Source organism: Trichosurus vulpecula, chromosome 2, assembly GCF_011100635.1.
Source record: "Trichosurus vulpecula isolate mTriVul1 chromosome 2, mTriVul1.pri, whole genome shotgun sequence".
NCBI classification, from domain to species: Eukaryota; Metazoa; Chordata; class Mammalia; order Diprotodontia; family Phalangeridae; genus Trichosurus; species Trichosurus vulpecula.
In genome coordinates this window covers 439519965-439543811 of record NC_050574.1, presented here as the reverse complement: position 1 = coordinate 439543811, position 23847 = coordinate 439519965, and the positions used below count along the sequence as shown (strand labels likewise).

The window sequence follows — 23847 nt, the reverse complement described above, 5'->3', positions numbered from 1 at the left end:
TCTCTTATCTCAGCTTATTAGTTACAAAGAAACTTCTCTGTTCCTCATTGGCTTCACTTTTGCCATTTGCTTGCAAAAACAGGCATAGAGTGGTCTATGTATCTCTCTACTACTGGTCATTTTAATAGAAATTGATCAGTTTGTTACATTGGCTATGCCCTCTGAAAAAATCTGATGAACATTAATGGCCCAATTGTAGCTTCCAGGTTTTATGGGATCAGGCCCAAAGAAAACACCAGGAAAAAACCTTTGAGTCATATCATACTAGATTCTTAGGTCCTTAATTAGTTGTCAGATTTTTAGATAGCTTCACACATCTGCCTGATTAGTGGTTAAGAGGGCAGATTATGTGGAACAATCCTTGTGTCTGCAGCTTTAGTGGTCAATCCTGGTAATAACAAAGAATTCCAAACATGGAAGGAAAAACCACCACAAGTTTAAAATTCAGTTATTTTTTAGTGGAAAAATTTGACAAAATGCAATATCATTATTTTTCATTTTATTAAGTCTTAATTCCAGTTTTTATAAGACTTCTTCAAAAAGCTTACTTTAGGACATATGCATATTTTATCATTTTTTATTATTTAGCTGTTATGAAAAGAAAACAAAGATACATTCCCATTTTATTTGTATTTGCTGCAGAACAGGATTATTGCCCAGTTCAGCTATCAGGACTCTCTGCAAGTCTTTTAGGATGCCTGTGCCAGATGATCTTCTAAGAGCATTACTATCCAAGTAAGTGACTGTATCAGTAAGGCAATAAACACAACATCGACGATAATCATGAATATGCCTATGTAGTTCTATATTGCAAAGTATGAGAGACTCTCAATATAGAAGGTAGAAGAAGTATAACATTTATTCAGACACCAGAGAACCAGATCCCATAACCAAGTCACCAGCTCCCATAGCCAGTCAGCCCACTTTATCATAACAGCAAGGAACTTAAAATACGATATCACAACATGGAGCCTCGCCATCCCAAAACCTCTCCGACCCCCTGCTGGGGTCTTCCCAAAAACTCACACACTGACAGCCACCACAGTCTACTTCGCTATCAGAGGTAGACTCTCTTTACCTCAGCTCTATCATGATGGCCATTAGCAGCCATAACTGCTCTCCCTCTCTCTCTCTCTCTCTCTCTCTCTCTCTCTCTCTCTCTCTCTCTCTCTCTCTCTCTCTCTCCCCCTCTCAGTATTTCCCATGACATAACTTCCTTTTCCTGTCAGGAAGCTCCTCCCACCACACATGACTTAGGCTTCCTATGATATAAGCAAGTCACTTGGCCTGTTAATGGGTGGGAAAGATCTTCAAATCTAAATTGCTACTACAGCAATATACCAAATGGTGCATAGTTTTATATACATTTCAAAGCATATTTGTAGTTGTATAAATTCTTTTCTTATAACATTAATCAATATATCTTTAAATATCTGTGACCCTGTGCTATTATACTTTGATAATGTTTTGACTTCACCAAGATGGCACACATCCATCTGAGTATTTGGTGGAAAAGTTGGACCCACTAACATGGAACAAAAGGGGAAAGTGGGCCTGTTTTAGGGTTTTTATGGGAAGCTAATCTATAGGAGACCAAGATAGAGTAAGCAGGAGGATAAAGAGGGAACTAGGAACACTAAGCCCGAGACTGCAAGGAATAGCTTAAACCAATCACAAGATAAATTGAGCAGAACACCAGATATAGAGAGACATATAGCAAGCAGAGCAGGAGAGATAAATGTTAGCAACTGAAGACACTGAATAGGATAATAAGATCATATATGATCATAGCTCTAGAGCTAGAAGGAGTCTTAGAGATCATCAAGTGCATTCTTCCTCTTCATTCCCCCTCCCCCACCATGTCCCAGGTAAACATTTGCTTTTGCTAAAAGACAATGTATAGTCCAGTGCCCAAAGCCCCAGTGTCTCTTCTGCTATCCTATTCTCTCTTTTTCTTTTCCAAAAAAGCTTTTATTTAACAGAAATTCAAAATTGCAATACAATTTTAAATATTCATAAATTCGATAAAAGATCATAAAAGGGATGCATGATGTTTGCTTTGACTACTATATGTATGTGTATGTATACACACACAGGCAGGGCACACACACACACACACACACACACACACACGACACAGCTAAAATGGCTTTGTCTAATTTTATATCCAAAGGAAAAATAAGATCACTCCCTGATTAAAAGTGTCTCTAGTCTAATAAAGCCAATATTATAACGGATAATAATGAGTCTCTTTCCCTCTGCCATAACTAAAACATTTTTACATTTAATTCTCAACAGATATTCAGATTCTCATGCTAATTGGAATCTGTACTGGAATTAAAAAAATTATTTAACGAAACATGCCTAAAACCCAGTCCTTCCCTCTGGTATCAAGCAGTACAAATCTAATTCCTTTTACACGTGACATGTCTTTAAATACTCAAAAACAGAAATCATCCTCTCCCTCCCAAGTCTTCTCTTCTCCAGGCTAAACATCTCCAAGTATCTTCATCCCATTAGTATCTCTAGGGATACTAAGTATTTCTTAACTTATTATACTGGAGAAAAGTGCTTTATAAGCTTTAAGGGGCTTATATAAATGTGAATTAGATTAATAAGTCATCATCTTCTCTCATGATTTTCTTTCTTCCTTTGCCTTAAGGCAGTAAGAATTTTATGAAACTTGGGACAAGTCATTAGAAGTTAGACAGTCCTGAGTGGCTAGCTCCACAATGGCTAAATGATGTACTTGTAGACATCTTTTGTTCGTATGGATCAATCACCTAATTTCCAAGTCAGGGAAAAATACAGACTAACTGGATTTGAAAGATGTTTCTTAAAAAAAAGGAATAAAGAAAATGAGGATGCCTAACAATATCAAAAGCATCAAAGAGGTCAATGGATAAGGGCTAAGAAAAGACTACTGTATTGGATATAATTATTAGGTATCATTGGCAATTTTTGTGAGTGCAGTTTCATTACTGTTGAAGCCAGAAGGCATATGACAATGGGTTAAAGAAGGGTAGGTAGTGAAGAAATAGAGGAATGGGTTGTTGACATTTTATTTTATCTTTTGTACATTCTAAACTTGACAAGCATTAGAAAACTTGAGTAATTCCACACGCAAAGAAGAACAAAAACAAAGTACATGAAAACAAAAGCCACCATTTCCAGTTTGGCTCTTTTTCTCATTAAAGTTTACAATAAATTCAACATTGCTTCCAAAAAAAAAGAAAAGAAAAATGTTTCTTTCCCAGTGCCTTGCTATGACCTGGGTCACACACTTGATGGATTCCATCATCTGAGCAGATTCCTTTATTTCTTTGACAGTCTGTCTCAACTCCTAATGGAACAATCAACCCATGACTTGAATTTATATAGCTAATTCTTACTGACCCCAAAGGCTTCATAGCACCTTACAAACTTTTTGGCTAAAGTTGAACTTCCCAGGGCACTCCTATGGAGCCCTTCCATGCCTTGAATCCCCTTTGAACTATGTGGTTTCTGGTAAAAGTCACAAGTGTGGAGTTAGATGAGACTTTATTCAGTATAAACTATACCCTGGGGTAATGTCACCCTCTTGCAGAAGGGCAGACACCTCCCAAGATAAAGCAGGGGCAGCTGCTTAACAGCTATATAGCAATGCTGCATGAGCTGAGAACAGGAAGTGAAATATAAATTTAAAAAAATGTTTAGAAGTGGTAGGAACTTTCCCCACTTGGTTGCCACTCACATATTTTTCTTGACCTTGTATTTAGATATTTAAATTCTTCTACAATTTAGTTTCTAAGTTCTCTCTCAATCTAGTCAGACCCATCCCTTAGACTGTTAGTACAACCCAAGGTAGTATAAGGCCATACAGGTTTTCCATGCCTGGTTACCTCCCACCTGCCTACATTGTTTTCAGTGGAATAAGCTCACTTCCCTTGCTAAATGAATTAATTTCTTTAAATACACTCAGCTTTCAAGCACACTTAAATGATCTCTGTGGTGGTAGTAGTTCTGCATTAGTTACAAGAATGCCACTTACACTGACATAATGCCGAGACTCCAGGATAATTCATAAATGTTTGAACCAATCACCAAACTGAATGGTAGTGTGTATCCTTTTTTTGTTTTGTTTTTTAAATCTTGATTGCCAAGGTTCAACTTTTTAGACTGATGCTTTTTGAAGGTACTGCTATTGCTTTCCCCTATGCTTTACTGACATTCCTAACATTTTTATTTATGACATAAAATTCCAGGAGGAATTTTAGGTCCTACAATATAATGTTTATTATCCTTCATATGGTCATTAAAGAAGAGCAAGACCTGACTCCTCTCTTCCCCTCCGCCGTGAATTATTCAGAAAAGGTGTATTTTTTTTTTTTTTGCTATTCATGAATACAGCAGTGGGGAGGAGGAGTAGATAGTACTGGACTCCATGATAGGAAGTCTTGAAGATAAACAATTAGTTCATTTGCTCTTTCCTTCATGGAGCAGTAAAGGGTATTTAATTTAATGTATATCGTCAGTGATAGCGCCACTTGAAGGACTCGATCGTTGAAAATAATTGGCCCAAACAGAAGTAACCTTACTTTTCAAAGAGAAGTTTTTGAAACTACAAAAGCATATACCCTATATTATGAGAAACCAAATGTTACTGATGAGGGTTGAAGCATATATCGCCACTAAAAAAATAAAAATAAAAAAGAAACACGAACTCCTTGAATTTCTTGTCTTTGGTTCAACAGCAAATACTCATTAAGTGCCTACTATGTGACAAGCACTGTGCTAAGCTCTGGGAACACTATCCACTAAAAAGATCTCTTCTTTAGTGTTTGGTTACTCATCCTTTAGATACCACTGTTCCCCTAGCAACCTCCTCCCAGCCTGTGTTTTCCTAACCATGTGGGTTGTATCAGCAGAGCTTGCTCTGTAAAAGCAGGTGACTCCTCCAGAACAAAGCATTCCATGATGGAAACTTTAATATGGTTTTAAACAGGAGATTTAACACAGTTACATCAAGCTCTCCAAGCCTTGCCACCTGCCCCCTCTCAAAGCTCTTTCTTGCTTCTCTTCCCTCTTGGGAGCTATCACACAGCAGCACTACACAAGGTGTATTGGGAGTTGTTGCTATGGAAATGAGCAGCCATCACCACAGAGGAAGCTATGATTACCCTCCAGTGCCTTAGGTTCCCAAAACTCTTGCATCTCCCCTGAATACCATTATTGCAAATGTAAGGTGACCAGTATTTTATTACTTTCTTGCTAAAAAAACAAAACCTCGCCTTATATTTGGACCAATACAGTATTTTATTCTCTCTGTGTTCCTCATTTGGCAATTGTGGTCTACTTTGCCATTAGACTTTGTGTGGAAAATTGTTAAGATTCAGAACTGGAATGTTCTGAAGCTCCTTGCTTTGGGGTATTTTGAGAACAGAGCCTTTTATGTAACCAAATTTAACTTGGCAATTTTGATAATGCATCTTGGCAATCCTTAGCTTCTGTGCTTAGCTATTTATGCTTTACAGGGAGAGGGGTTGGAATAGATGTCTTTCCAATTCTGTCATTCTATGATTCAATGGCCGTGGTCCACAGTCTCCACTCTTCTTTTGTAGTTAAGCTTCATGTATGCTGGAAGGTTCGGTGTGTACCCCAGTTTATTGGTAAATATGCAAAAAGAGGCCAAAACACATTTAGAAAAATAAATCTAAGTTTATGTGTATGCTGTCATCATGCTTTGGATCATGTCTCCTGGTCCATTTTTTTAATTAAAGAAACCAGATTGGTTGCAGGGTTCTTTTTATTTTTTGGAGTCAAGTTATCAATCCCCCCATTACATGCCAACCAGAATGCAACTCTGCCCAGAAACCCCAAACCCAATCATCCATTCCCCCAAATGAAACAAAAGCTTTTTGGTTTCTGCTTTGTTTCTACTACCCCTTTGGAGTAGGGACCATCTCATTTTCATCTTTATATCTGTAGGACCTAGTGCAGATTCAATAAATGTTTCTTGAAGCATTGTGGTACCCTTCCTTCACAAATTGGGTCCCTGGGATAGCTCCCTCAGACTCCAGGTACTCTATGGGCTTAGATCCACTTATAATGATAGCTCACAAGCCCCTATTGTTATGTTGACTTTTTCTCTATTTAGCCAGAGGGTACAATTAGTTCAAAGAATTTAATGAAATGGGCAACTAAGTGACATAGTAGATAGGGTGCAGGGCCTGGAGTCAGGAAGACCTGAGTTCAAATCTAGCCTTAGATACTTACTAGTTGTGTGACCCTGGGCAAGTCACTTAACCCTGTTTGCCTCAGTTTCCTCCTCTGTAAAATGAGCTGGAAAAGGAAATGGCAAAGCACTCCAGTATCTTTGCCAAGAAAGAGTTGGTCATGACTCAAATGACTGAACAACAATTTAATGAAATGGCATAGAAAAATTTACAATAGAAGTTCTCCCTCTAAACCTAGTATACAGTCTCCCACCAATATACAGCCCATCAGAAGGAGAATGATTATGAACAGGGGTCATGCATCAGACACAGCTCATATACCTGACACTACACTGCAAGAACCCTAATGTCTTCTGGTTACGTCATCGTGCTGTTTATACTGAGCTGGCTTCTTCCTGGGCTCAGAATCTCTATTGAGTCCAAGCTCAGTTGGTCTCAGCTGGCACATTGCTTTGTTGGTCTTGGCATCTTCTCCAGGCATTATTCCGTACTACTGTCTTCAGGGCTCATTTCCTTAGGGCCAGGCAAGCCATCCCAGCTTCTGTATGCTGCAGTAGAGCAGCACTCTCACTGATAAGGCTGGACAGTTCCTTAGTCATAGTCACCAAGCCTCCCCTCCTCCTAAAAAAAAGTGAACAGAGTGCCTGCCCCCAGGCCAAAGCTAGGTCTCTCCTTTTTGACTCCTTTGTCCTAGGTTATGTTACAGATAACTGTTTAACTTAGGGTTTGTCACTTTACCAAGATGCTTTCAGGCTTAGGTGCAAAAAGCTTGAGCCAGAACAAAGGTAGATTAAGGAGCCAAGGTCAGTGTTCTCCAGCTTCCAGGACCCAAATTCTTCTTTTTATTATGCGTATCTATTAGTAGCAAAACCTGATTACTTTAATGTTATATTTTGGCCTGCAAAAACCTCAATGTTCCTATAAAAGAATTTGAAATGATACCCTCCGATAAGAGTAGTGATGGTTTTTACAGTTAGTAAGCCAGTTATCATTTTTGGTAGGTGGGCCATGAATTACTTCAATGTCACATTAAAGTGGCTTCTTTTGAAAACTCCTACCAAGCTCAGTACTACAGAGAACATTTTGAGATAATTATTATCTGGAATAGAACAAGGGAAATTTACTTTCCTCTCCCTTCTTATAATGTGCCAAAAATTAATAATAGTATCCAAGGTAAAGGAATTTAGCTTTATTAAGATGCTTTGGGCTATACAAAGTATGGCATTATAAGCGACTGATACTGATTTTTTAAACAAATATGTCGAAACTTATGTAGACTTATATAATTTATACATGAAAATTTCATCAATGATGATCGTTGACATTTATTTTTAAAACACTTTTCAGTTCACAAAGTGCTTCACACAGATAATCTTGTTTGATCTTCATAACAACCCTATGAGTTAGGTGTTACGTATATTCTCATGCCCATTTGACAGATTAGGATACTGAGGCTCAGAGAGTTTGCGTAACATCCCTAGGGTCGCACAGAGAGATGGTAGAGGTCTGGGGGTGTTGAAAAACAAGTTTGTCTTGATGCCAAACCTTTCTTTTCACTGTACCACATTCTGCCTAAGTGTGATCATGGGGACTACACTCATTTTAATGATGTTCAGAGAAGTCTGGGGACTGTTTGGAATTGTCTCCAGAGCCTGTATTTTGTTCTTTGGAATATACTGACTAGCAGCAAATCTATAGTCCTCGAAGGTGGATTTGAATTTTGGAAATAGTCAAAAAATCCACCCTAACTGAACTCAGTGAAGAAGGCAAATAGAATCAATTTAATAGGATTTGTGGGTTTGTTTGTATACATAGCAAGACTAGTTTTCCCCATAAGACAATTAAAATGGCTATACCAACCATATCGTAAATTCCTGAAAGCAGACTGAGCCATCCAATTTCCCTGTGATTCAGGGAATGAGTGACATATGTTTCCCTGGTGTCAACAGAATGTCGAGAGCTAGAGAGTAGCCTCTAGAATGTTGGGTGGATCCCTGGGCAGGATTTGTGGGAGGACATGGACAGAGATGGATGGGCTGTGATCTTGTGATCATTATAGTGTGTGTATGTGTACATACACATATGTATATATATATATGCACACACAGACACACACGTATACATATATGTACATATTTATTACACACATGGATAGTATTCATGTGGCCATTTAAGGTTTGTGATACATTTAAAAATATTAACTCATTTTATCTTCATAACATCTCTGGGAGGGAGGTGCTATTATCACCCTCCTTTTACAGGTGAGGACACTGAGGCAGACAGTGCTTCTCTCAAGGTCACAGCTAGTAAGTGTCTGAGACATATTTGAACTCAGGTTTTCCTGTTCCAGGTCCAGGGGTCTATCTATTGCACCACCTCTCCATCACAGAGATGAAATCACAGATCCATCAAACTATATTAAATGAATAAGGTGCTGCTCATAGTGAAGAAACACACAGGTAGAGGACGGCTGCCATGTCAAGAGTTCCTGCCCCATTTGCTAAGACATAAACCTCATGTAGATGTGATGGGGGTGTGCCTCATTCTGTGTCTCCAGAAAAAGGGCTGAAATTCCATGGACCAGGTCAGTTTCTCAATGAAGTATAAACTGCCCTTATCCTGAATCCTTGTTCTCACTTTGATGAGGATTATGCTCTGGAACTGATTGTTTCCTCTTGACAAATTATGAATTTGCCTTCAGTATGCTTATTGCCCCATTGGCATCACTGATGGCAATTGCCTGATGATTACTGATTGCTGGCTTATTCCTACACCTTCAGATGTACCCTTGAAAAGGGGGTTAAACTTAAATTTCAGAGGCAGGAGGACTGGAGACAGGCAGGGAGGATGGAGGGGAAGGAACTCTACACAAATTTGAACTCAGCTCCCTAAAGAGAGGTTTGCACATCTGCATGACCACTACAAGATGCTGGCAACAAATAAGCAGAGGAATTTCTGGACAAAGCCAGAGAAAGCACCAAGGGAATGACAAGGGACAGAACCACAATGGAGAAGTGCAGAGATGAACTTTGTCCTTCATTGGTATTGTGAGTTAGGGGGACTGTGCTGTTCGGGGAGTGAAGGCAGACTCTGTCACTACTCCTATCGATCTTAAATGTTTTCTCTTTTGGAGGGCTCCACTTTGAGTACAGAATCAGTTTGAAGGATTGTGTAGGTGCCCGGTGAAATGGTAATCACCAAAGTGGAGATGCTAGACTCTTCTTTTTGAGGGAAGGCCATCCAGACTAGCACTGGAGCTCTTGGAGGACTGTTATCTACCCTTGGGATGCAGATACTTAAGAGAAAGAAGCAGAGTTGGGCTACTTGCTAGTAACCATTTGTGTTTTTTTGTCAGGTTAAAGCCTTCCCTGTATCGATATCTTATTATTCTAAATACTTGTATGGGAGCTAAGGCACCTTTCCTTTTATTGCGTGTGTGGAGAGTTGGACATGAACCAAATTGCTATCGAGAGAAATCCCGATAAGAGCAAAATGAGTGAAATTCCGATGCTTTTAAAAGAAACTCTTGAGTTGAGGCATAAGCCAAAGAGAGGATTATTGAGAAACCTCCAAGATTAACCCCAGTCTGTACAAACCAACCTTTTTATTTCCAGGTAGAAGGTTACATAACATTGATCAGCGTTGCTGTATTTCCAATGGTTGAAACATCTTTGTTCTGAGAGTAAGAAAGTGAAATGTTTTCCTTTTTGTCTGAGTTTGGTCAGCACCAGATGCTGGATTTTATAAGATGGATACCTGGTAAAAATGGGCAGAAAATCCTCATTCAGTTATTAACTTTTGGTTGTGACCTTCATCGAGTCACTACAACCATCTGTGTGGCTTTTTAAGCTCTTTTCCTGTTAGAATCTTAGCCTCAGAATTTCCAGGCTAGTGCTTTTCTTACTGGGCCTGAGTCCCTGTAGTGAAATTAATTTGACTTTACCACGCAACAAACTGTGGCAAGTTGAATTTTCCATTAAAAAAAATTAGTTGGCAACTTCAGTGGAAAGGGAAGTGTGTGCACTAGTTCCATTTGTTAAGTGTCAGGTTATTTTTCTAAATTAAAGCATGGTGCATATTTTTAAATGAGATTTAATTCAATGTACACAGACATTTACTCTCAAGCTTCCTACTACAAAGAAATACTGTTATTAACAAAGCTAGTTAATGCTTTCCTTAGTATTATATTCCCCCAACCCTCCAGTTATAGAGACTGGAACTACACATGACCACTTATTGGTTATTTATCAGTTTGCCTGGTCTTTGCCAGGGTTTATCTTTGTATCTCCTTATAATCACCTAACCAAACTATGTATGATCTGCTCCCTGAATATATACATCCCTTCCCCTAGGATCTAACTCAATAAGGCTTTGAGCATCAACCAACATCTTGCAAAGCGTTTTTTACTTTACCCTTTGTCCTCAGTGGGAAATCTTGTCCTCAGATACTTTGGCAGCAACCTCCAGCCTAGACTCTTGCCATCTTGCCAATGTCATCATCATTTCCTCTTGTGACTGCACCTTCCCCAGTTTTCTTGCTGTCCAGGGAGTTAACACATCCCAGAAATTCTTAGCCATTTTCATCTTCCTTACCTTCTCTATTTCCCCTTTCCTCCAGCACAGCCTCCTGTCTTCCTTCCATCTAACCCTCCAACCCCTTCAACCATCGGTGATTTAAGAACTGAGCCACATTATAGTACCATACAAAACTGCGACAGAGGTCTTCCTGGTGTAACCATAACTACCCTCACCCCTAAATTTCACTCTTCCCTGAGTGTTTTCACCCCACCTCCTAGTACCCAAAGAGCATGTAGAGGTATCTAGCATCTCCCATTGGTTCCAACCTCCACTATTTGTGTCCCCCCAGTCACAGGGTCTCCTGTACCCCAGTTCTATTAATCCATTTAATAGATTTGCTTTTAAAAAGAAATATTTACTTTAAAGGAATAATAAGAATAAATATACAAACATCTTTATGCAACACACAAGGTATAATCCTCCCCTATGTCATCTCAGTCTCTGCAGAGAGGAAGAGGATTAGATACTTAGCTTAACTTAGTTTCTATATAGTTTGGTTCCACTAAGTTCCAAGTCCAAAGCAGCTGAACCCACCTTGGGTCTAAGCATCCGACCCAAGCAACATCCATCCTGGACTCTTGTCTCTAAGGTCACCAAGACTCAAGCTCCCAGATCCAGAGACTCTTCTACCTACATCAAAACTGAGAAGAACAAACAAAACAGACCAAAAACCCTCACCTGGTCCTTAAGACCACAGGACCTTAAAAGGGTGGAGGACACAAAGATAGCCCTATCTCCCACCCAGCTCAGATCACAGTATCCATTCTGTGAGTGAACTACACCTTTGCCTCCTCTGAACACTACCAGAAAAGAAGAGAAAGTCTGTCCCTATCTGGTGGTATTAAAGATGCAGTCTCTTCCAGCTATGCAACTAGTGGAAGGAGACTATTCCCACTCAAGTGTTAGGGGAACACAAACCATATGTACAAAAATATTTATAGCAGCTTTTTTTGTGGTAGCAAAGAATTGGAAATCAAGGGGGTGCCCATCAATTGGGGAATGGCTAAACAAGTTGTGGTATAAGAATATAATGGAATACTATTGTGCTATAAGAAATAGGAAGATACGGACTTCATAATAACCTGGAAAGACCTACATGATATGATGCGGAGTGAGGGGAGCAGAACCAGGAGAACATTGTACACAACCACAGACATATTGCTTCTGTGATGACTAACTTTGGTAGACTTGGCTCTTCTCAGCAATGCAAGGTTCAAAGATAGTTCCAAAGGACTCATGATAGAGCTATCTACATCTGGAGAAAGAACTATGGAATCTGAATGCAGATTGAGGCAGACTATTTGCTCTCTTTTTTTTCTCTTCTTTTTTTGGTTTCATTTCTTCTTTCTCATGACTCATTCCACTGGTCATAATTCTTCTTTACAATTTGACTATTGTGTAAATAAGTTTAATGCGAAAGTATATGTAGAATATATGTAGGATTTCATGCCTTCTTGGGCGGGGAGGGGAAAGGAGAGGGAGGGGAAGAAATTTGGAACTCAAAAACATGTGGAGCTGATTGTTGTAAACTGAAAATAAAAATCCTAAAAACAAAGTGTTAAGGGAACACAAAATGTCTTCTCCCAGAAGCAGTCTCCTGGAGAATCCCACATGGGCACCTCTCGCTTCTAGACCTCATCACGTGTAAATCTACATTCCACTGGAGGAACTTGGTAATCTTAGGGTAATGAAGAAAAAGTTATTAGAGCTTACTAAAATGTTTGTCAGAGCAACCCATGCCAAAGGGTTGAATTTATGCATAGATCTGTAGAAACCCCCTCTCTGCCATTTGTTGCAAAGTGTCTTTTGATCTTGTAGGGGAGAGGAACCATTCGCCATGGCAGCAAGGGTATTCCTGGCAGAACTGCCAGCTCTGCCTTTCCTGTCCTTATTAAGTTTTATCAAAGCTTCAAAATTATTTGCCTGGCTGGTCTCTTGTTAGTGGAACCATAACATTAATTGAAAGAGAGTATGAGAATGCATGTGTTTTTCTTCAGCCTTTGAAACACTTGACGAGGGATAATGATAATGGCAAACTGATAAATAAGCAGTAAGTAGTCATGTGTAGTTCCCATTTCCGAGGTGGTAAGGGGGTAAAAAGAATTCATTGATGACAATTGAGCTAGGAACAAGGGCTGTGGACCCTCCATTGTGAGAAACAGATCAGAGCAGCCTCACAGGTACCTGAATGACCCTTTAGTGCCCCGGTGAGATAGAGAATGGAGGACTACTTTCATGACAGACCTGAAGAGATATTAATTAGTGTGAGACAAGTAACTTAGGTCTAGGCAATATGATTTCTCTGATACAGAAATAGTGGTGGGGAAGCAGGAAGCAAGGCAGAATCCCATTAGATAGCAGCTAACAGCCTAAAAAACAAGGTCAGAGAGCAGCAGCAAAAAGTGGAAATTTAGTAGATCATTATCATTTCAAGATTAGCACAGGAGCAGAGTGATGATCTTCCCAACTTTACCAGCAGAGCCTCTGGGCTCCACCCCAGAGACATTGGAGGCCAGGACCATGCTAAGGAGCAACAAGAGGAAGAACCACTAAGGTTCTCTAAGGCAGTCAGTCAGTTAACATTTATTAAGCATTCAACATGTGTGAGTGTAGCCAGAATGGACTTTGTTTTCTTTGAATGACTCAGCTTGCCTCGTTGAGCTTCCCTGGATGCTGGGGCTTGCTCTTCCGGGGCAGGACCAGAGCTTCCTGTGTGATGAGTCGTGGGGCTGGCTGAGGGGAAGTGTGTTATCGTGGTCTACGCTAGGGGGAAGGGCCAAGTCAAGAACCAATCGGCCCTGGTCGTTCAGGCGGCGCTTGATGATGTCAAAAACTCTATAAGAGGGGAGAGGACAGCTTGAAGATCCTCCTTTCCTTTTCCGGTTGGAGCCAGAGACACCTACAGCCGAAGCTGAGCTGCCGGTAGCAGAGCTGACTAGAGGCTAGTGGGTAATCTTCTTACCATAGAGGGGAAGCATGTATACGATTTTGCCTTATACCATCTCGCTTCTCTGTGGCCTTCTGGTTACCCTTGTAAGGCGGACTTATTGGGCCTGGAAGCTTTTGATGAAAATATCAAAATGGGGATGCTGGTTTGTGGGCTTGTTATTGTGGAGTGTAAATACATGCTTTAGTTCTCCTGCCTTCTGCCTAGAGAATTCCTTATATCCTGCGGTTCCGGACCTTTTAGGCACATATGAGATTCTCTTTGAAATCATAAATTCTGCCTTCCTAATATAGTGAGGCACTGTGCTAGCTGCTGAGAATACAAGGAAAAGCAAAAAAAGCTATCTCTGCTCTGAAGTATCTTACAGTCTAATGAGGGAGACGACATGCAAACCACTATGTACGAACAAGATATGTAAAAAAAGAATTGGAAATAATCAGTAGAGGGAAGGCACTGATATTAAGAGGGATCAGAAAGAGATTTCTGTAGAAGGTGGGATTTTAGCTGAGATTTGATGGAAACCGAAGAAGCCAGGAGGTGGAGAAAGGGAAAGAGAATTCCCAGCATGGAGGACAGCCAACAAAAATGTCCAGGTTCTGACATGGAACACCTTTTGTGAAGCGCAGCAAAGAGACCAATGTCACTGGATTGCAGTGGGGGTGGGAGTGGGCAGGAGAATAAGATATAAGAAGACTAGAAAGGTGGAGGGGCAGGTTATGGAGGGCTTTGAATACTAAAGAGAGGGTTTTTATACTTGATCTTAAAGGTGATAGGGAACCACTAGAGTTTATTGACTGGGGTGGGGTGGCATGTGTGATACACAGTCAGATATGTACTTTGGGGAGGCTAATTTTACAAATAAATGGGTGATTGGCTCTTGGAAGTGAACCAGCAGGTTATTGCAGCAGTCCAGGTGTGAAATGATGAGGGACTGTACCGGAGTAGTGAGAGAGTCAGAGGAGAGAGAGAAGGGCACATATGAGAGAGGTGTTACAGAAGTATAATCAGTAAGCTTTGGCAGTGGATATGAGGGTGAGGAGTTGAATATGACACCTAGGTTGTGAGCCTGGTTTTCTAAGAGAATGGTGATACCGGCAATAGTAATAGAGGAATTTGAAAGAGGAGAAAATATGAGGGGAGGGGAATAGTAAGTTCAGTTTTAGACAAATTGAGTTTAAGATTATCTATGGGTCATCCAGTTTGAGATGCCCAATAGCGGTTGGAAATGTGGGACTGGAAGCAAAGAGGTTAGGGCTAGATAAGTAGATTTGAGAATTGTCAGCATAGAGATGATAACTGAGTCTGTGGGACATAATGAGATCAGCAAGTGAAATAATATAGAAGGAGAAAAACAAGGGCACAGGACAGAGCTCTGGGGGAAAAGGGTGTGCTGTGTGATTATGTATAAGAGACTGATTTGATTGAATGATTGCATTGGTCATCCTCTACCCCCGCCCCCATTACTGGTTAAATATTTTTTTTCCTTTTTGCTTAGCTGTTCCTGAATTGTCTGTTAGTAGAGGATGGTAGAACATATTTGGGATCAACTGACTATGACCCACCATACCCACATAATGACACCATGGAAGAATCGAATGAGATGCTCTTTATCACTGAGTTCACAGTAGAGATATTCAGCTTTCTTTTCCATCAAATGCAGTCTCTACCAAGAGATCAGATAGGAAACCATAAATAGAATAGCAGAGCATATATTTGGGATAGAGTGGCAAAATAAATAACAGAGAGATGTCAAGTAATGGAATCCTCCTCAGCTTCCTTCTCACCTTCCCCTCCCTCTCATGTACAAAAGAGTATAATGTCATTGTATAATGTATGGAGCTGTATGGGTTCTCACCTCTGACAATAGGTACAACATGAAATCCTTCTAATTCTTTCTTTTGAAAGGACATTGTCATACCAATACACACACATACACATACATATATGTGATGCATATGTATACATACATATATAATATATGTATATATATTTTTTACATGGCCTTTCTCAAGGTTATTAGCCATGTCAGTTGTATCTTATATACTTCCAGAGCCTTTTTATTTCCATTTGGTAAGACATTAAAGCAGTAAAGGTATTCCCTAAATCACCGAAATTTTAGAATTTTGTCCCATTCTTTTAGGTGGCATCTGCCACCTCCACTTGTTGCTGTTGTCTTTTTTCTATAATTCCCATGACTCAGGCCACAGATAATTTCTTATGACACAGAATGATCAAATCAGGAATGTCACAAATGTGCTTGTCTATGGTTTCCTGTGAGCAATTTTGTCAAAGGTGCATGGAAACTGAAATCTTTATTTAGAGAGCTACTCTTGTTGACATTTCTGCTGGGGATTCTGATGAAGTGTCACATTAAAAAATGACTTATAGGATTTAAATAATATCCAGGAGCATCTTGAGTCTTACTGTGACCATGGGAGGTGTCTCAGGTTATTTAATCTTACAATAATTTGCTGACAATTGATAGAAAGTGATGAAGAAACAATAAATATACAAGCGTAGTAGATATTCATACCTAGGGAATTTCTTTCCAAGGCTTCATGCAAAGTGAAGCTTCTTATGAAATATCTTTCATTTATGGTGTGCTTCTCACAGGAAGAAAAGAAAGAAAAAAGGGAGGGAAGGAGAGAAGGAGGAAGAGAATGGGAGGAAGAGAAAGGGAGGAAAGGAAGGTAGAGAGAAAGACAGTAGGAGATAGAAAAGAAAGAAAGAAAGAGAGAGAGAGAGAGAGAGAGAGAGAGAGAGAGAGAGAGAGAGAGAGAAAGAAAGAAAGAAAGAAAGAAAGAAGGAAAAAAAATGAAAGGAAAAAGAAATGTGCCTGCATTTTGGCTTCAAATGTTTCCATAAACAGAACACATCTATTAAACAACTTTGTATGTGTTAGCATGATGTCTGTGCCAAAATCCAATGAATAAACAGTGGTTGGGAGAAGCAAGTGAAGGCAAAATCCCAAAATCCTCAATTAACCAGATCATGAATAAAAGAATTTCAGGGTGTTCTGTTTCCCTCCTATAGCTTTAATCTACCCTCACTTTCTTTTAATTGCTTATTTAATATGACTTCATTTTGTTATATTTCTCTTTAATGTTGATAATTTTTATTATTTCCTCCATGATTCTTTCTCCATTCTGTTTTCTAAAAAAATAAAGAAAAGGCCTTAGGTTGTGAGTTAACTTGTTTTTTCATGGTTTGCTTTTTATAAGGTTTCTTTTAAAAGGTTTTCCCTAGTGAATTCTTTTTAATAGAAAATTCAACAACTCTCTTGCTGAAGGTGTGGATCATGACACTCTGGGGGGAAGTTTTTGGGAAGCTTTGAGAGGTTTGCATAGCCTGCAGCTGTCTTGCTTGAAATTTAACTAAAAAGAGGATCAACCCCTGTTGGGGTTGAGGAATCTGCAAAACTTAGTCAAAGTCTAGAAGTGTGAGAATAAATAATAGACACTTATTAAATGTCTCCTATGTATGAGGCATTGTGCTAAGCACTAAACATACAAAAAGAGGCAAAAGACATCCCTTCTCTTAAGGAGCTCACAATCAAATGGGGGAAACGATATACAAACAAATAATGTGCAAAGAGGCTGTATACAATATAAATAAGAAATAACTGAGAGAGAAGACAATAAAGTTAAGAGGAGATGGGAAAGGCTTTCTCTAGAAGGTAGGATTTTAGTTGGGTCTAAAAGAAAGTCAGGGAAGGCAGTAGATGGAGATGAAAAGGGAGAGCATTCTAAGTATGGGGAGGAGTCAGAGAAAATATCAAGGGCCAAGAGATAGACTGTCCAGTTTGTGGAATAGCCAGGAGGCCAATATCACTGGTTCAAAGAATACTTGGCAGGGAGTAAGATGTAAGAAGACTGGAAAGGTAGGAGGGGGCTAGCTTATGAAAGGTTTTGAACTTTAAGTAGAGGATTTGTATTTGATCATGGAGGTAATAGGAAGCCACTGGAGTTTACTGAGTGAGGATGGGGGGAGAGGTGTTGGTGACATGACTGGCCCTGTGCTTGAGGAAAATCATTTGTTGGCTAAATGGGGGATGGATTGGAGAGGGGAGAGACTTGAGGCAGACTGACCCACCAGCAGGCTATTCCAGTAATCCAGGCATGAGGTCCTGTATCAAAGAAGAGTATAAAAACATCATTTCTCCCCCAAGGACTTCTGGTTAAGATGGAAACTTGCAAAATTTTAGAGAACCAGTTCTATCCCAGATAAACCCCAACAAATATATGGCAAAGATTTCAGATAAAGAAACTGAAAAGAAACAAAAGTAAGCTTCTTCATTCACTTCAGACTTGTAAGGAAAAACTATTGGCAAAGAGAAAAGGTATCATGCTAGGGAACTCAATGTGGGCTCAGGAAAGCATAGAAGTTAGTGGAGGTGAAGAGAGAAACTGAGTCAAGGAAACCAGGGAAATATCTTGCAAATGGTCCTGAAGCCAGTCACCTCTATGAATCAGGCTGGAAAAGGAGGGGGGATGTCACAAGCTAACATGAGCTTGGGTTATTGGGGCCTTGAAGCCAAATCCTGGGCCTGGCCTTGCAGACTAGTAATGGGAAAGAAAACCAGCCCTGCCATGTTACTGTGGAAGGAGACAGGACCTGGCTATGCACTCCTCAGACCACTGAGAACTACAGCAGGAGACAGGTCCAGTTCAATACCTGGAGATCAGCCTGGGGGAAAAGGAAAGACAGAGGAATTTTGCAGAAGGCCTGGAACCAGAACAATCTTCAACATCCAATGGGAATCTGACAAGGCCCACATCAGTAGATACAAACAACTCTCATTTGGGAATCATGCAAGAAGAAAAAGATAGACTGGCCAAAGCCAGGCTCAGCAGAAGACCACTGGAAGCCTGACACAGGAATCAGGGATTGAGGCAGAAAATGGGGTCTCCAACTCATCCAGTTTGCAGTGACAGTAGAATCCTGACTACAGAAAGAACAGAAGTAAACAAAGATTATACAACTCACCCAAGAGTATCAAAAAGAACTGGCCCTAAAACACAATAGCAATGCAAGAATCGAGGCTAAAAATATGAGTAAACAAAAGAAAACAATGAAAACAGTAAAGAAATATTATGGATTAAGAGATGCCCAACAAAGTTACATTATGCCTAAAGGCATCATCATTAATGAAATAGTATTAATGCTCAAATACTTTAATTTTTCCAATTGCATGTAAAACAAATTTTTAACATTCATTTTCAAAATTTTTGAGTTCCAAATTCTTTCCGTTTATTTCTTTCCTTCCTAATCTCTGAAAGATCAAGCAGTTTGATATAAATTAAGTATGTGCAATCATGTAAACACATTAACCTATTAGTCATGTTGTGAAAGAAAACACAGACCAAAAAAAAAACTCAAGAAAAATAAAGTTTAAAAAATATGCTTTGATCTGCATTCAGACTCTATCAGTTCTTTATCTGGAGGTGTAATAGGAGGGCAGAGTTTATAATCTCAAAGAGGATCATAAACATGTCTGAAAGGTTCGGAACCGCCGGATATAAGAAACTCTCAAAGTAGAAGGCAGAAGAATCAAAACATATATTTAGGCTCCACAGTAACCAACCCATGAACCAGCAACCCCATTTTGATATATTGATCAAAAGCTTCCAGGCCCAATAAGTACGCCTTGAAAGAGTAACCAGGAGGCTACAGAGAAGCATGATTGCGTAAAGCAAAATCATGCTTCCCCCTCTATGGTAAAAAGATTACCCACTGGCCTGAAGTCTTTGTTCAGCTTCCTCCCGTAGGTCAGCTCTGCTACTGGCAGCTCCTGCTTCAGCTGTGGCTGTGGCTGTAGCTGCCTCTGGCTCCAACGGGAGCTGCTTTTAACCATCCAGCTTCTGCGGGGGTGTAAGGTACGCCGGGGAAAGCACAGGTTCTTTCAATCTGCTTAAGCAAGGTGAAGGGGTTGACCGGGAAAGCACAGGTTCTTTCCATCAGCTTAAGCAAGGGAAGCAAGGTGAAGGGGCCGACAAGCTTACTCCAGTCCAAGATACAAACAGCATTCAATTCAGGGGAAAAAGCCAAACTAGTCAAGGGCACTTGTTGACTAAGTGCTAAGGAGCCCATTTTTGGTTGCCGATACACTCCACCCCTTGTTATAGGATACATAATCTAATCAGCCATGTATCCTAGAACATACATTGTGATCCAATTACAAAGGAAACTAAAACATATCATTCATTATAAAGCAAAACATATCATTTGGTGACATTCCTAAATATTGGTTTATGATTCAAATGTGATCCACCCCTAGGTCCCAGCAAGATAATCTCTTCAATCAATCATCCCAAAAATAATTATTAATAATTCAAATGTCCACCCCTAGATCCTTGTATCCATTACATAGGATCAATAATATCATAACAATAAAACAACACAGCAAGGATAACACAAAATAAGTAAACAGAACACTCTCATCATTCCCACCCCCCTTGAACGATTGGGGCTCAAAATCTTGGGGTAAGGGGTGAAGGTCTCATTTTCCATAGCTTCTTCATGCTGAAATTGGATGTAGAGATGGCCCTGCCCCATAAAGTCCCATTCCAGAGGTCAGTTCTTTAACGAGCTGGCAGGAATTCCAAGAATGCTATGTGCTTAGGCAGTCACCAGAAAATGCAGGGTGCTTAAGCCTAAAGGAAACAAAACTAGCAACAAGGTTAGCCAAAACAAAGGACAAAAAGAGTAGACAAGTATGGACTATTATTCTTCAAATAAAATCATCTCAAGTTTGGTTGAGATTTCAGTTATGCAAAGATCCAACATCAGAGCCAAACTCAGGTGGGAAATGTTTCTTTTCAAAAGGAACATAATGAGGAAGCCAAGAGGATCCCACCCTAGATAGAGACTAAGATTGTCCTCTCAGCCTTTCCCCAGATGTACAAGGAAACACAGTGGGAAAATTAAACTAAGAGGATCCCATCCTAGATAGAGACTAGGATTGTCCTCCCAGCCTTTCCCCAAATGTACAAGTTTTCATCCGTTAATCACACAAGGTTACCTTTCCTCTGAGTGGCTTATGGCATTTACCAGCATCAGCCATACCTGTGGAGTCTGTGAATCTATTATTATAACCTATTCACGGTAAATATATATGGTTCAGGGGTACGATTTGGTAATTATTTTCCCCTGAATAGACAACTGTTACAGTGTTGTCCTTCCCATGGGCTATAACTTCTGCAGCCTTTGGAATATCATCTGGCTTCCGTTTTACCCATACCTTAGCTCCTGACTTTATTCTATCAATGGAGCAAGACCCTTTTGCCCCTCTAGTAGTTATTTTGGGAGGAGGGTCAGTTTTCACAAAGGGTATTTTTTCACAGGGGATAATAATCACTTGAACCATCCTATCATTTCTACAAAATTGTACAGGTTTTTTACCCATATTCTGGAGTGTCACAACAATTTCTTTTTGATAATTAGAATCTATGACTCCAGCCAATACATGTATTCCTTGAGCCGCTAATCCTGGTTTAAGTAATATCAGTCCAAGATGATTCTTGGGGATTCTCATACATACTCCAGTAGGGGTTTTTCTTATCTCTTTCCTATTTAATCTAAAATTCTCTATACAATGTAAATCATATCCTGCTGAACCAGGTGTTCCTGGACTTGGTAGTGGGACATCTTCCCTCACAGTCCAAAATTCAATGTTTTGGATCTCACATGTTTGCTGTTCTCTGATCTGCAGATTTGGGGTCATCATTCTGGCTAGAGGTGTACTCCCCCCTAAGGGCCTATTATTCAAATTACGTAAGGCAATAGACAAATTATCCTTCCAATGTCGATATGAATTATTTGAGCTTAATTTTCTCAGCTGTTCTTTCAACAATCCATTCATTCTTTCAATTAGCCCAGATGCTTGTGGGTAATATGGAATATGATATATCCACTCTATATTATTCAACACACAATATCTTTTCACTTCTTTGCCCTTGAAATGTGACCCATTGTCACTTTGAATCTGCATTGGGGTTCCATAATATAAACTTACAATATCTAGAGTTTTACAGGTGTTTTTCTGAGTTGCGTCTTTATAAGGACAAGCCACTAGTACACCTGAATAGGTGTCAACACACGTACATACATATTTACATCCTTTATCCTGGGGTAGTGGGCCAATATAATCTATCTGCCAAATTTGGGCTGGAACTTTTCCCCTTGCTATTTCTCCAGTAACTATCCTAGGAAGAGTTCGTTCTTTTTCTAATTGGCATATACAACACTCCTCTGTTATTTGTTTTAACAACGCATGAGAAATACTGATACCTCGATCCTGTGCCCATCGATGGGTGGCCTGGACCCCTAAATGGCCAGCAGTCTTTTGGACCCATCTTGCTAAGGCTGGGTCATCAGTTGGAGTCGGAGTAGGGACAATACATTCAGTAGCAATCTTTGCTAGTCGATCCGCATGTGCATTGTACTCACGTTCTGGTGTGGTCAGGGTTGCATGAGCATCAACATGAAAAACTGACAGATCTGTAACCAAAGACATGTCCCATATATTTTCCCATAACTCTTTACCCCAAACTTGTTTGCCATGAATCTCCCAATTCTGATTCCTCCATATAGGCATCCACGTAGCTAATCCATTAGCTACCGCCCACGAGTCAGTAAATATATGACACTGTCCTCCTTTCTCTGCTCTGATGGCCTGATGCACTGCCATCAGTTCAGCATATTGGCTACTTCCACCTATCCCAGAACTTTCCAGAGTTCTCCTTGTACAGGGGTTATAGGCTACTGCTTTCCAATGTCTCTTCTGTCCTAAATATTTTGCTGTCCCATCAGTAAGCCAAGCATGTTTCTTCTGTTCTTCATTTAGTCCGTCATATCCATTATTCCATTTCACTAAGGATGGTACCATCTGTTGCTTAGATTCAAGGGGCTTTTCATTGCTCTCAGTATCAATGTTCGCCACAGATTCATGTAGAGCAGAAACTCCATTTTTGCCTGCTCTGGACCTATTCTGAATATACCACTTCCATTTGATTATGCTTGCCTCTTGTGCATGTCCAATTCTGTGAGAAGCTGGGGTACTCATTACCCAAGTCATAATTGGAATTCCAGGCCTTAATACCACTTCATGACCCAGAGTTAGTTGCTCAGTTTCTACTAAAGCCCAATAAGCAGCTAACAGCTGCTTCTCAAAAGGTGTATATTGCACTCCAGATGAGGGCAGTTTCCTTGACCAAAAGCCTAAAGGTACACTTCGGCTTTGTTGTTTTTGCCACAGACTCCAATTTGCATAGTCATCTTGTACAGTCACTTGTAACTCCACTGGCCCATTTTGCATAGGCCATAAGTCTAGAGCTAATTGGATAGCAGCCTTTGCTTCCTCAAAAGCTCTACTTTGTTCAAGTCCCCAGTCAAATTCATATTTCTTTCTGGTGACTTTATACAAGGGTTTTAAAATCTGTCCCAAATGTGGGATGTGGTGTCTCCAATAACCAAACAGCCCTATGAACTTTTGGGCCTCTTTCTTATTGGTAGGGGTGGGAAAATCCTGGATTTTTTGTCGAGCTTGTGGGAGAATTTCTCGCAGTCCTCTATTCCACTGTATCCCCAAGAATTTTACAGTTTGAGCTGGCCCTTGAACCTTTGCGGGGTTGATTTCCCATCCTTTGCTTTTCATATGGTCAATTAATAATGCTAAACTCTCCTCCACCTCCTTTATATTCTTTCCCTGTATCATGATGTCATCTATGTAATGTGTAAGCTGTACACCAGGTAACTTTAATTCATCCAAATGTTCAGCTACAATCCTGTGGCAAATAGTTGGGCTATGAATATATCCTTGCGGCAGGCGTGTAAATGTATACTGTCGGCCTTGCCAAGTAAAAGCAAACTGATTCCATTGCTTGGGGTCTATTGGGATTGTAAAGAAGGCATTGGCCAAATCAATAACTGCATACCAAGTCCCTTCACGTTTTTGTATTCTCTCTATTAAAGTAACCGTGTCTGGGACAGCAGCATACAAGGGAGGAGTCACTTTGTTCAGCTGTCTATAATCTACTGTCATCCTCCATGTCCCATCTGACTTTCGGACTGGCCAGACAGGGTTGTTCCATTGAGTAGTTGTAGGGA

The 23847-nt window shown here is 40.0% G+C and overlaps 1 protein-coding gene across 1 annotated transcript in view; it reads left to right on the top strand.

The window, feature by feature from the left end:
* The window catches only part of EFHC2 (EF-hand domain containing 2), a 280790-nt gene that overhangs the window by 217567 nt on the left and 39376 nt on the right, over positions 1–23847 (top strand). The window contains 1 exon segment of the mRNA XM_036747276.1: positions 643–735. Coding sequence (XP_036603171.1) covers positions 643–735 — 93 coding nt within the window.